The sequence below is a fragment of the Rhamphochromis longiceps genome, linkage group LG2 (assembly GCF_057381845.1).
Source record: "Rhamphochromis longiceps isolate RC_006_pf linkage group LG2, R_longiceps_female_GT1.1, whole genome shotgun sequence".
Taxonomy (NCBI): Eukaryota; Metazoa; Chordata; class Actinopteri; order Cichliformes; family Cichlidae; genus Rhamphochromis; species Rhamphochromis longiceps.
The window spans coordinates 28,355,391-28,368,477 of NC_140558.1; the positions used below are offsets into that span (position 1 = coordinate 28,355,391).

At 42.9% G+C, this 13,087-nt stretch overlaps 1 protein-coding gene across 1 annotated transcript; it reads left to right on the forward strand.

The window, feature by feature from the left end:
- Positions 1 to 11,706: 11,706 nt before the first annotated feature.
- Positions 11,707 to 12,665, forward strand: LOC146677364 (uncharacterized). Its single transcript, XM_085381764.1, has one exon. It carries the CDS (start codon positions 11,873 to 11,875, stop codon positions 12,566 to 12,568), a length of 696 nt encoding a protein of 231 aa, XP_085237890.1. The 5' UTR covers positions 11,707 to 11,872; the 3' UTR covers positions 12,569 to 12,665.
- The last annotated feature ends 422 nt before the right edge of the window (positions 12,666 to 13,087 follow it).

The window sequence follows — 13,087 nt, forward strand, 5'->3', positions numbered from 1 at the left end:
TTTATTGTTCTACTAAAATGAAAAAAAAAAAAAAAAACCAAAAAACCAAAACAAAAGATAAGCTATTTGCCCCTCCAACACCACCACCACCCTCCTCCTCCTGCTTTCCCTCTCCCTCTTTCTCCCCCCTCCAGCTGACAGTACAGTGGCGACTACAGCGAGCGCATTAGACGAGCTTTTTGTTATGTTGATTAATGATAAAAGCAAATCCATAAATAATATAGATTATTTATTCCATTTATTCACATGCTAATTAGAGCTAGAAACAGATACCTCAGAGAGATGGCCCTTTTTTTTTTGTACACCCCCCTCATCTGTTCCGGTGCAGTCAGATAGATAGACCAGCTGACATTCACCCACACGCATAGACAGTCACACGTTAATGTCATTCACACTTTGAAGCACCAATGGTATCTTGTGATGGGGACACGTCCACCCTTCATTTCTCCCTAATGAGGTCATGATAGAGGCCAGCGGTTTCGGCACGCCGCACACACCCCTCTGTTTTTCCAGGCGCACACATTCGGCGAGCGCTGGATTGACAGGGTCGTCTTTGATTGATGCACCGCGGTTCTTCCACATGTTCTACAGCTCACTCATTTAATTATGTTTCCTAAGCATCATTAAGTACCATTATATTCTATCATATTGTAATGAGAGAGGTGGCCAGTCACAGGACAAGCTAATTGGTGATTAATGTTGTGTATCAGTGAGAGACGAACGCAAGATTGGCCGTTTAATGACAAAACACTGTATTTAAGTGCTGAATGTGTAAAAAAACACAAACAGAGAGGGGAAATTAGAGAGAGTGTGATTGAAATCAAAACAGATATGGCCTCTTAGAGGTCTAATCTCTCACCTTTCCCTTCACACACACTCAAACACACACCTCCCTCCCTTCCCTCCTACCTTAAACACACACAAACTTCCTGCATTATTCTGAATTGTTCACCTCTTAGCTGCATTAAGGACACTTACTCAGGTAATGCTGGAGCCTGTCTCTGCAAACATAACTTACCTGCTCCTTGAGATTAACCGCTAACTCAGTATTGATGCACTGGCTGCATCACAGGTACACACACACACACACCCAGCACACAGATACAAACATCCTCATCTGGTATTGATACGCCGCGCGGCTGTAGGTGTTTCCATTTAAGGTCAGTCGATTGCCTTAAGTATGTAATGTTAGGAGGGGGGTCCGTAAACATGTCAAATTAGCAGTAATGAATGACCAGGCACTGGCAGGGGGAACTGTCAGGGTGCACGGCCAGGACAATACATTACCCTGAGTTATCCTAGTCTGTCCTCATTGTAACACACCCACAGTGACTGAGCAGACACGGGGTGTAAACTAGTGGGACCCATTCAGCGGTCACACACTCCACTTTAATGGTCCGTGTGGCTGATTGGTGCCCAGGAGATGAAAAAGACTCGAAACAAGAAGTAGACACGTCACCAGAGCACGGAAAGTTCAGGGTAAAATATTCTCAAAGCAAAGTTTAAAGATTGATGGACACAACCAGGAAGGTAGAAGGGGAAAAATGCATGAAAATAGATAGAGAGATAGATAGAGGACTAAGCTAGAGGGAGAGAAAACAAACTGTGGTATTTATTTTTTCTTCTCAGTGTTGAAACAGGAAAAGGACCTCTGGTTTAATAAACCATGAATCCTTTCACAGAGGGTTTGTATGTTATTCTTCGGAGGAACAGATACGTGAGGAGGAGAGGAGAGCGAAAGAGAAGCAGGGAGCAGCAGGGGGGGAAAAAGAGAAAAAAAAAGATGCTCTGCAGCCATATGAAATTTGCTCTCCCCACTTTACCAACACACACACTTATACATCCACTCTTCAGCCCACTTCCAGGCTGTATGTTAGTTTTGGGTAAGAAGTGTGGGATGAGGAGGGAGGGATACACATCCTTTCCCCCTCCTCCTCCTCGGACTGGAACTGAAGAAGCATAAATGAGAAGTAGAAGATATACTTTCCATCTGTAAACACTCAAATTCCTCTCTCTTCTTCCTCTCTGCATTGTGAAAACGACCTTCTAACATATCCTGTCCACACGGAAAATCATCTGTTCACCACAGGAAAGCGCTCGCATCAGTATGTGGCACATACGCACAACGAGACTGTCCACTTTAATTTCTGAGCTTGTCCCAACTATATGCACAGTACTGTGGCAATGGTGATAAATAAACATGTACACAAGCGTGAACCTACTGTTTCTGTATGTTGTCTCCTCGCCTCCCACACTCCTCTCCACGTCTTCTCTCTCTCTCTCCCTCCCCTTCCTGTAACAAAGGTTACATTGATCATGTTTCTAAAAGAGTCTCTGTATTTCCACATGGCCCAGCCTCTGATATGTTTTTCTTGGCAGGTCCGACTTCTACTTTTGTCATTCACTCAGCATATTTTAACAAATTAGAAACATTAGAAACCGGGATCGCGGCAATGTTTTGGTTTGGTTTCGAAACTCTTACAGTCCCCACAATTATATTTCAAAACACGGGCGAATTGTTTGACAGCCTGAGCGGAATAAAACCCCTAAAACAACTTATTCATTAGAAACACATGCTCTCGCAATTACAGCTTAGCATTATGTTAATGTGTGTTTGCACTGGTTCATTTGTTGTCGTGTGAAAGGCTACGTCGCCAGAGTGCGAGCTCGGGTTCGAATGTGTGCCTGCTTACACGCGCGTGCCCTCTTGCGCGATTGCGTGCCGCATGTGTGTGCGTGCGCGTGTTTAAGGGACAAAGGGACACAGTGCTCCACATAACAGCATTACAGATGGCTGTTGTGAGTGGTTGTGACAGTGAAAGCGAGTGAGTTCCCACTCCATACAGATGTACTCTGAGTGACCTTACAAACACAGTGGAACTAAAACAGGCCCCCTACCTCTCGCTCTCACTCTGGCACACACTGTCAATTCTCACTCAGCCCTTGCGGGGCACTAAAAGTTGTTTCCTGAGCCAGGAATACATCAAGGGCCAAGAATATATAAGCAGGGAGCAGGAGAGATGCATAGCTAGGGTCCAGGAAAGCATAACTTGGACTAAGTAAATACTGGACTGAAGGATTAGTAGCTTTTGCCACCTATAAAAGCAAGGCTGCTATGCCAGGGGAAGTTAACGACCACACGCTCTGACTTTACCGTGGATTGTTTTACCAAGGAGCTGCTGTGGACAAAGAGGACATTTCAACAAGATCACGTTATGGAGGAAAAGAGGAATACGAGAAATGACTTAAACAATTGCCCCCTTCCTTTCACTGACTTTGAGACAATTCAAAAACGACTCGAGTCAGGAGAGGGGTGATCTTTATGTTTCACTTTGTGAAAAGCCCAGGCCCACCACTGTTGCTGCTACTTTTAATTTTCTTTTGGATCCTCCTCTCAAGTAAGAGAAAAATGCTTAACTATTTCTAATATCTCGAAATTGTATAGCAACATTATTTGCAATGATTACAACAGGTATATGTAAAAGTTAAAATGGTGCTTTTCCATTTTTAATGTGTGTTCAGAGGTCTTGTGGAATACTTCTACATATTGGTTGGGAAAAAAAAAAAAAATATATATATATATATATATATATATATATATATATATATATATAATTTGGTATTTTTTGACAGAGCTGCTTAAACTTTGATAAATTCCCAAGCTTCTCAAATGTGAAAATGACAACATCAAAAATCAGGGGATGTGTAGAAAGAAGGCTGCTTACCAGATTTAGCTAGCACCTTGAGGCTACATTCAGATCGGTTAACACTCACTCGTCGTCTCTGGTTTCTTCCGTGTTTTGGGAACATCTCCCAGTGCCCTTTCATTTTGCTCTTTCTTCTGGAAAACTCGCTCAGTTTGCATGACCCCTCAAACTCTATTATGAACAGACCGTTTAGATTCAAAACAAAATAGCTTGCAATCTTAGCTTTTATTTTCACCACTTTCTCTCCTTGCAGCAAAGACAGCAAAGATTAAAGAGCAAGATTTTAAAACACCAAAATAAATAATGGAGTTGTCTAATGTTTGAAACAGGGAGTTGCAGTCTTTGGTAAAGTTGGAAAGAGTTTTCTAAAATAAAAACTTTTTTTAAAGAAAGAAAAAAATGCAGCTACCACTAAAATATTAAAACAAACAGTTATCCTGAGACATGGACAAACAGCACTGGTATCAGGTACTACGACCAACTTTAAAACTTGTTTTTTTAAGATAGAAAATGTATTTTACTTACCCAGACTGCACCCTCCATCACCATAATGTCAGCGTTACAGAATAAAGCACAGCGCAGCAACTTGCTGTATATATATACTGTGTGGGTTGAGGTAGCCACTATGTAGCGGAGACGTGTGTTTGTTCACTGGGAAGAGGTCATTTAGCTTTGCCTATGTTCTACCTCTTTGTGTGACCCACATAGCGAGAGATTCGGTAGTGCTAATGTAGCTTGCTTGTTGGCAAGAAGTCAAGGCTGCGTTGCTTGCCTCCGCTTTTCTGACCCCACCCAGGATGCAATGGGGTAGCTTGGAGATTGTTTGGGGCATGAGTAGTGTAGGTGGATAACGTAATGCCAAAAACTATGGCGTTATTTTTGTGCCACTATTCTGAGCGCGCGTAAAAAAAAGTTTGCAGGTGTAAGTGTTGCATTTTGAGGAGAAATTTATTTTGAGCAAAGAAAAGCTGAATATGAGTGAACAAAATTCATTGCTGCATGCAGAAAATGTTTTTCAGTGTTTGCTATTATCCATACACACACACAATAGCAGCCCCTCTCGCTCAGTTTTTATATTTGCGCTCGCCCGCAATGTGTTGCTCGCGCTCTCAACATTTCTGCCCATGCGCGCTCAACTCTTTATGTATACCGTTATATTTGTGCCACAAAACCAGCCAATCACAGACTGACTGAAAAATCTGATTGGCTGTTTTGGTCTCCAATCAGCTCGAAATGACGAAATGCAATATCCCAGAATCCATTTCGTCCAAAACTCAAACAAGGCAGTGGCGGAGGAACACAGAGTGGCAGAGTTTGAAATATTACTCTTTCTGGGTCACAAAATAAACTTTTCAGATATTTTCATGCGAGAGTGGTGCTGTGTAAACTTCTAATATCTGCTTGATTCATCAAGACATCACATAAGTGCTCTAACGTTTTCAGAGATGCCTGTTACCCACCAGCTGACCGGGTGGTCACTGGTGGGTCACTTTATTCTATTTAGTAGGAAATAGAAATGCTTGATACATTTTAAAACATACAATAGACCACGGTTTGGGCGAGATACAAGTGCGTCTTACGAACATTGCTTGGAGTGCAGTAGGACGTGGCTAAAGCAGCGGTAAGCTACATCGATGCTACATCTTTTCAGCGAGAAAACAAAGTTCATGCTACTTAATGTCAGATCATTAAGACAGAGAACAACCAGTGATTAGTGACGTTACCCTGATGTCTTACTGCTGAGAACGCTACATTAATGCTAGAGTCGCTGTGTGTGTGGGTCACCCAGAGACAGTTGGAACATAGAGCACTGCTAAGCAAACAAGAAACGACCTCTTCTCAATTGGTAAGCACATATTTCTGCTCATAGCGGCTACCACTACCCACACAGCAGTTATATTTCAGCATTACATCACTCTGCTGTCTGGGTAGTGTAACTTTATCAGTTAAATCTCTTCACACATCACTGATCCCCTTGATTACACCTTGTAGATTTTTATTTTTTTTGGGGGGGGGGCTTTTTCACACCGGAAAAGTCACTATCACAATATTTCACCAAAATCGTTTCACGTATGTCTTAAATTAGGTGTTCCTAGCCTTAACACAGCTAAATCAAACACTAAACCGTTGGTGGTTGAATTCTTCGTAGGTATAGAGAGGGACAGAATTATTAGACCCCTTATGTAATTTAAAGTTTCTGTCAAAAATCTTTCCAAATGCTTTTTTAACAGCACAAGGGAATTTCAACATAACACTCCTAAACATACTATGAGCAGTGATGTGCTTTAACTTTGTAATGCTCATACCTTGTAAAATCATGTTAAAACAGAGGTTTATCTTCCAATTTACACACAGTGTAAAAATTCCAGCAAGAGTTTGAGCTGTAACATGAGAAAGCAAGAAATCAGATTAGACTTCAGAAAAAGAATTGTTGATGCTCTCCAAGCAGGAGATGGATGTACAAAGTTATCGCAGCGAGTGTCAAGAACTGGAGTTAGAAGCCACACAGTATTCTGTACTGTGTGGCTTCTCACTCCTCACTCAAACCTGAGGTAGGAAGTGAAAGATTTCAAAGACTGTGGAACAAAAGCTAGTGAAGGATATATCTAAAGACTCCATAACAAGTGCCAAGGCACTAGTGAATGACTTAGCCAAGCTGGGAACTGTCTCAAAGAAGGCAATTACTAGAAGCGTGCACACCAATGCACTGAGAGGTTGCACCCTAATAAATAGTTTAACTTTTGCAGAAAAGACACTTTCAGGCCGATTGAAGTATGCTAAGGACAACCCGGAGAATCATTATGGATGCTGGAATTGTGTCCTCTGGTCAGATGAGACAAAACTACAACTTTTTGTGCCACAGAGTTGCTGCTTATGTTTGGAAAAAGAAGGGAGTGACGTACAACCCAAAAACACCATCCCCACCGTGGAACACGGTGGTGGGAGTATTATGCTGTGGGGATGCTTCTGTCCATCTGGAACTGGAAATCTCAACAAGGTGGAAGGAATCATGACGGAGAAGGATGTGTGAAGTTTTTTAAAGAAAAACTCAAGCAGGCAGTAGAAAAACTTGTTGATCTCAGTGCTACAAAAAAAATTGAAAACTGGTAAGTATCTATTGGAAAGGGCATAAGAGAGAACCCATCAGAATTCTTAAGTTAAGGCTTGCTTTGTGTATTGTCCTTGCATATTTTGTTTATATTTATTTGGTTACTCATTCTTGTCTCTTATTCTAGTACCAGGAGTACTTGCATCCATCTGATGTTCTTTACCTTCATCTAATTGTCTTCTCCGTGTATATAAGTTTTTCCCCCCATGTCCTCTGTGAGATCATCTAATCTTTCCATGTACTTGCCCCTGTTTTGTCTCCTGGTTTTTGCCTCTGCTTGCTCTTTTTGGTTTTGCTTGCCAAATGAAACTGATCAGCCATGTCCCTTTCCATGTGCTTTTACTTCATACAAATTGCAAATTCTAACCTAGTCTGTAGAATTGTGCATTTGGGTGCACCCTGCTTGTCATCACTGGCTGAAAATTAGTTGACAGCTACTTCCCTTGTGCTACATAATCAAAATGGTGATCATGCAGCATATGGAGCACTGCATATTTGGAAACAATTAGCACTCCATACTGAACCATCATGGATCTCATATTGTTCTAGGAGTGCAATGAAAAATGTCTGTTACAATTATGATTAGTCATGGCATATGGCTAAATACACTCAAGGGCCATTTAATGTGTATCTTCTTGAAGACTCTCCCAAGACAAGGATAAAATAAACAGTAAATGTAAGTAGAATGAGAAAAAAAACGATCCCATACATCCCTTAGAGTTATGACTCTTGGTCTCCATCAAAGTACAAAAAGATACTTATCCGACCCCCTGTAATTTCTGTGCAGTCCCTCATTGTGCCTCTCTGTTTTCTTTTTAAATACAAATATATTTTTAAAGGGTATGTCTTGGAGCACTCTTCTGCTTGCTGTGATGTTGAAGCTGATTTTGATTTTTTTTTTTTTTTTTTTTTACTTTGCTTGCTCATTCTTTTATTCATCCTCTGAGCCAGCTCTTTTTCTGGTGGTGGATTGTGAAACAACAAGAATGTTTTTTATCTTCGTGTGGTCTCACCCGCAACATTTGTTTCCAATTTGACAGATTTTGGAACAGAAATTCTTGGGAGAGAAACTGATGGTTGCATGATGGTTCAAAAATAAGCTCTTTGCAAAAGTCCTCCACCTATTCCTCAAATCTCCACCCCCACCCCCCTCTCATCAGCGCTCTAAGGCTCTCTCCACTTTACTTCCTGCAGCCCTTCTCTGCTTTCCTCTATTGGTTTAAGTCCAAACAAAGTCACCTCATCGTGTATTGTGGGAGAGATTGTAAAGTTTTCATCGAGTCCATGTGGAAGTGATTTGGCTGTAATCTCCAGTAATTGTGACTGTAACACAGAAACAAGCTGGAACAGATTGGCCTCATATTTTTTCTTCAGGGTCACTATGGGCTTATCTCAATATTTAGCGACTTGCCTGATTGAGTTATCATATCACATTTGCTGTTAAGAGCTGAGTGATGTCAACAAACGTAACTAGAGAGCGCAAGATGTTGCTTTAAATCACAGAGAGGAAGGTTCCTGTTTGAAGAAAGCACACACATCAATGTCAGCGTGACCCGCGGAGACCCGACTTTTTAAAATGCATGACATTTAAGAGCGTTGGTGGAGATGTGAAACAGAAATGCTGTTAAAAAAGGCACCATTACAGCATGACCTATCCTAGATCTGAACCCAGTTTCCCCCGACCCATGTCACACACACACACACACACACACACACACACACACACACACACACACACACACACACACACACACACACACACACACACACACACACACACACACACACAGAGAAGTCAAGAGCACTCTGCTCAGTTGCTGCTGAGGTGCAAATGGTTTGCCTCTATGCATCATTGACCCAACGCTGCTCCTTCACCTACTCTCACTCCTCTGCCTGCTCCTTCTTGACTCTGTCCATCAGTGCTCCACCTCACTCACCCCTCTCTCTTCATATGCACTTTTTGTCTCCCGTGCCCTCTTCCTCCTCTTGTCTCTTTGTCCTCTGTTCATGGTACTTTTTTCTTTTTGCCATTTTTCCAACTCATGAATTGTTTTCTCTATGCTCCCTCATCTCAACGGCTCTCAGTCACACGTCCTGATGAATGAGTAATCTTGTTTCATTGTACTCAGCCATGCCTTGCCCGTGTTCGATAATGGCTCATTTGATTCTTTCCCACTAGCGTTTGGTGGATGGCAGAGACTGGGAGCTGGGAGCTGTGCAGTTATCATAAAGAGCATGTCAACTGTGAAGCCACAAAGCCTGCGAGTGATTAAAACCCTTCAACTCAGGGTTACTTCATCACAATCATTAGTCTTTTCTTGTCCTACCTTCTGGCTGTAAAACCCACACAGCCTAACCCTCCCCGTCCGTTAATAATATTCACTCAGCTTCTGATACATTAGCCAGTGAATGATAGGGCAAAGCCCTGGCCTAATTGCTTTTCTTCTTGTAAAGTCTCAATTCATTTTTGCTGAGATGTGTGCCTATAGTGTGCACACGTATGAGCCAACACACACGCACGCACAACCTGAAGCGCATACTTTCACACACTTGCACTTACACACAACCCCACCTTCCCACTGCTGCTTTATGATGGATGGGGCTGAGGATGCACGGGGGAAGGGGTGGGGGGATAGACTGTAAGGCTGCGTGTATGTGTGTGTGTCTCTGTGCACGAACAAGTGTGTGTGTTGGTTGGAAAGAAAGAAAAAAGGAGAGGGAAAGAGAGAGAGAAGCTGAGCTGAGGAGCTCTGATTAACGACACAGAGAAGAGGTCCCAGAGGAGTTGGGGGAAGAGCAAAACTATCTGGGGCCAGCTGAGAGAGAGAGAGAGAGAGAGAGAGAGAGAGAGTGAGTGAGTGAGTGAGTGAGTGAGTGAGTGAGTGAGTGAGTGAGTGAGTGTGTGTGTGTGTGTGTGTGTGTGTGTGTGTGTGTGTGTGTGTGTGTGTGTGAGAAAGATAGAGAGAGAGGGCACAAAAAACAGGTATAAAATGGGGGCGGGTGGGGGTGGTGGGGTTGAAGATGTTTTCTTTTCATGCCTTTCATTACAAGAGACTCACAAACACATGAAACTCTGCATATCCGTCATGATCATCTGCAAACCGGAGTATCAGCTTTATCCACTTTAGCCCCGCTGCTACCCGGTGCGTTCCTTCTCTCCTACCTACTAGATTCGACACCCACCCATCAGATTAAATCTTCTCACTTTACCTTACTTAGGATCCTGCAGCCCAGCGCCTCCGGCTTCTGTCCACACAGCTGTCAGAAGGAGAAACAGGGTGTGTGTTGCCAGAATACAGGCCATCACCTCTCTCTGATTGCACATGAGAGTAGAGGTAATGGGAGTGTAATAGCACCTTAAGTACCCTGCTCTCACTGACACTGGCTGTATAGCATTACCCCTTGGTCTGACTGTGCGGCAAAGTGTATGTGTGTGTGTTTGGTTGAGGGGGGGTGTATGCATTGGCATATGCACAAGTTTTTCTTCTGTCAATCTGCTTGTCTGCTGTGGATATGTGTGTGTGTGTGCGTCTCTGCTAACACAAGTCTGATCCAGGTTTGAGTGTGCTGTGTTTTCCCTGAGGGTCGTCTGAGCCATAGCGATCAAAGAGAGAGATGGAGGTTAACTGACCAGACCCAAGAAGCTCCACAGAAGGACCGGAGGGACTCCTCTCTGTTAGCCCAGGTACCGATCATCTGACACATAAACACACACAATCAGTAGAGCGGTGAGTGTACAAGAGGGCAGTTTGAGCGATCCGGGGGGATTTTAAAAAAATCTGTAAGGCCCAAACTAACTTTGTCACTTCACTCACGCAGCCGTACCCTTTCACACAGTATCCATTACCTCAGATACGTTTGCTACAAAACATCAAATAGCTTTATCCCAACTCCTACCTCAGTTCTTTCACAGAGAGATGCCTTCCACTGATATGGAAGTCCTGTAAAGTGAGTATAAGGTATATAGCAGTGCTCCCTGGAGAAAAACTCAACGACTAGTCTTGTACTAGAAAGTTAGACTGTATTCCCGAGCAGCTCAAAGTGATGACTTGTGCTGAAGGACTAGGGAGTGGCACACTTCTGCTGGAAGTTAAGCTGGAAGTTGTGTTCTCGAAAAAAGAAAGAGGGAGAAGAAGAACAATCGCGTTCGTGTGCGCGAACGTGTGCAACCGTGCAAACGTGCGTTGGGTGTGGGCGTGTACGCGTGTGTGTGCGTGTGTGCGCGTTTGTGTTTGTTTAAAAATGAATGAGAGATAACCATCACAGGCAGCTGCCGCAGTGAGGAGAGACGACTAGCACCAGCTATGCGGCAGAGAAGTTTCCGTGGAAATAACATCGGCTACTTGTTGATTCCACGGCTGCTTACATGTCTCGTACATTTTTATCGCAAGAAGGCAGATCCTTTAATTGCTCGCAGCACTACAGTTTAATGCTCTGCTCTACACAATTTAAAGTCCTGCATTTTCAAAGCATGCTGATAAAAGTGCAGAAGTGGTTGCAGCAAAATGCAATTGAGTATTAAAAATAAAGCACTCATTAAAGTCCTTTTCACACTGAAGTGATGCACTACTGAATTCCACATTGCAATGAACTGTAGTAACAGTATTGGTCTGTGTAATCAACACTGTTTATTCCGCTGTCCCACGCAAACAGAAATGATCAATAAGACAATAATGGGCCACACTGTTGGACTGGGTGGCATTTTTTCTTTATTGTGACGAATACAGACATTTCTTTGATTTAATTCTGACTAGTCAGTTTCACTGGTAAAATAAGGAACTATGTTTTCGTGTCAGAACAAAAGAAGTGTACAAAGTGTCATTTAAGTCGAAAATTCACCCACTGCTTCACTGGGTGAATGGGTTAAAGGACGTCTTTCTAACTTTCGAGACTTTTTTGAAGATCAGCGCACTAAACCTGTGGTGGCTCGTCATTTGCGACCTCTCGAAAACTCATAAGTTGATGTTTTTGAACCGTAGCGGTGAGTGAGAGGAAGGACGCTAGCATCAACTAGCTAGCCGGTCGTCACGGCAAAGCTACAAGAGCGTCTCTCAGCATGGGCCCGAAAAAAGTTCTGTCAGCCGAGGAAGGAGACGATATTAAGAAGTCGCTGGAGTTTATGACAGAGGAGATTTCTACTGTCAAACTGCAGCAGAAAGCCATCCTGGACCTGGTCGAGGAAGTTAAGGCTCTCCGCATCCAGAACGCCGAGAAGGATCGGCGGCTGGCGTACCTGGAGAACAGAGTGGCGGATTTGGAGCAGTACACCCGGATGAACGATGTTATCATCACGGGGCTTCGCATCAAACCCCGGTCATACGCCCGGGCGGTCGCCACTGACAATGTAGGAGGGCCAGGAGAGGAAGATGTCAACTCCACGGAGCATCAAGTAGTTACCTTTCTACGGTCCAAAGGTGTGGAAGTGGATTATAACAACATTGAGGCTTGCCACCCTCTACCCCGAAAAAATGACAGTGACAAACCAGCCATCATTGTGAGATTTGCAAACAGAAAACAGAAAACAGCACTGTTAAAACAAGGAAAGAAACTGAAAGGATCCGATGTCTTCATGAACGAACATCTGATAAAAAGAAATGCGGACATTGCCAGGAAAGCACGTTACTTGAAGAAACAGGGAAAAATTCAAAATACATGGACCACCAACTGCAAAGTATTCATTAAACTCAATGGAACACCGGAACAAGCCAAAGTGTTGGTCATCAGAAATATGGAAGAGCTGGACAAATACTGAGGTCAACTTACTCTGGAGGTATGAATACACATGTGACGTGACACACAACACAACACATGGCACAGTCCAAAAGAACTTCATCTGCATCCGGCAACAATATCAACATAACTCATTGGAATTCTCTTTATGATAATCTGGAACTGAGAACATTTCGATACACAGACCATAATGTTCTAGACTTAGAAAAGGATATAGACCCGGAAAATAATTTCTTCTACAACATCAGCTGTAACTGCTGCTACTTCACTGATGAACAGTTTAAGCACACCATCAACACGGAAAATAAATTATCAATAATCCATTTTAATAGCAGAAGTCTGTATGCCAACTTCAACAATATAAAGGAATATCTAAATGAGTTGACAAATCCATTTGGAATTATTGCCATTTCTGAAACATGGATCAATGCGGAGAAAGGAATGGACTTTGGACTGGAGGGATATGAAGTGAATTTTGTAAATAGAAGGAACAAGAGTGGAGGGGGAGTAGCTGTGTATGTGGATAAAAACCTAAACTACA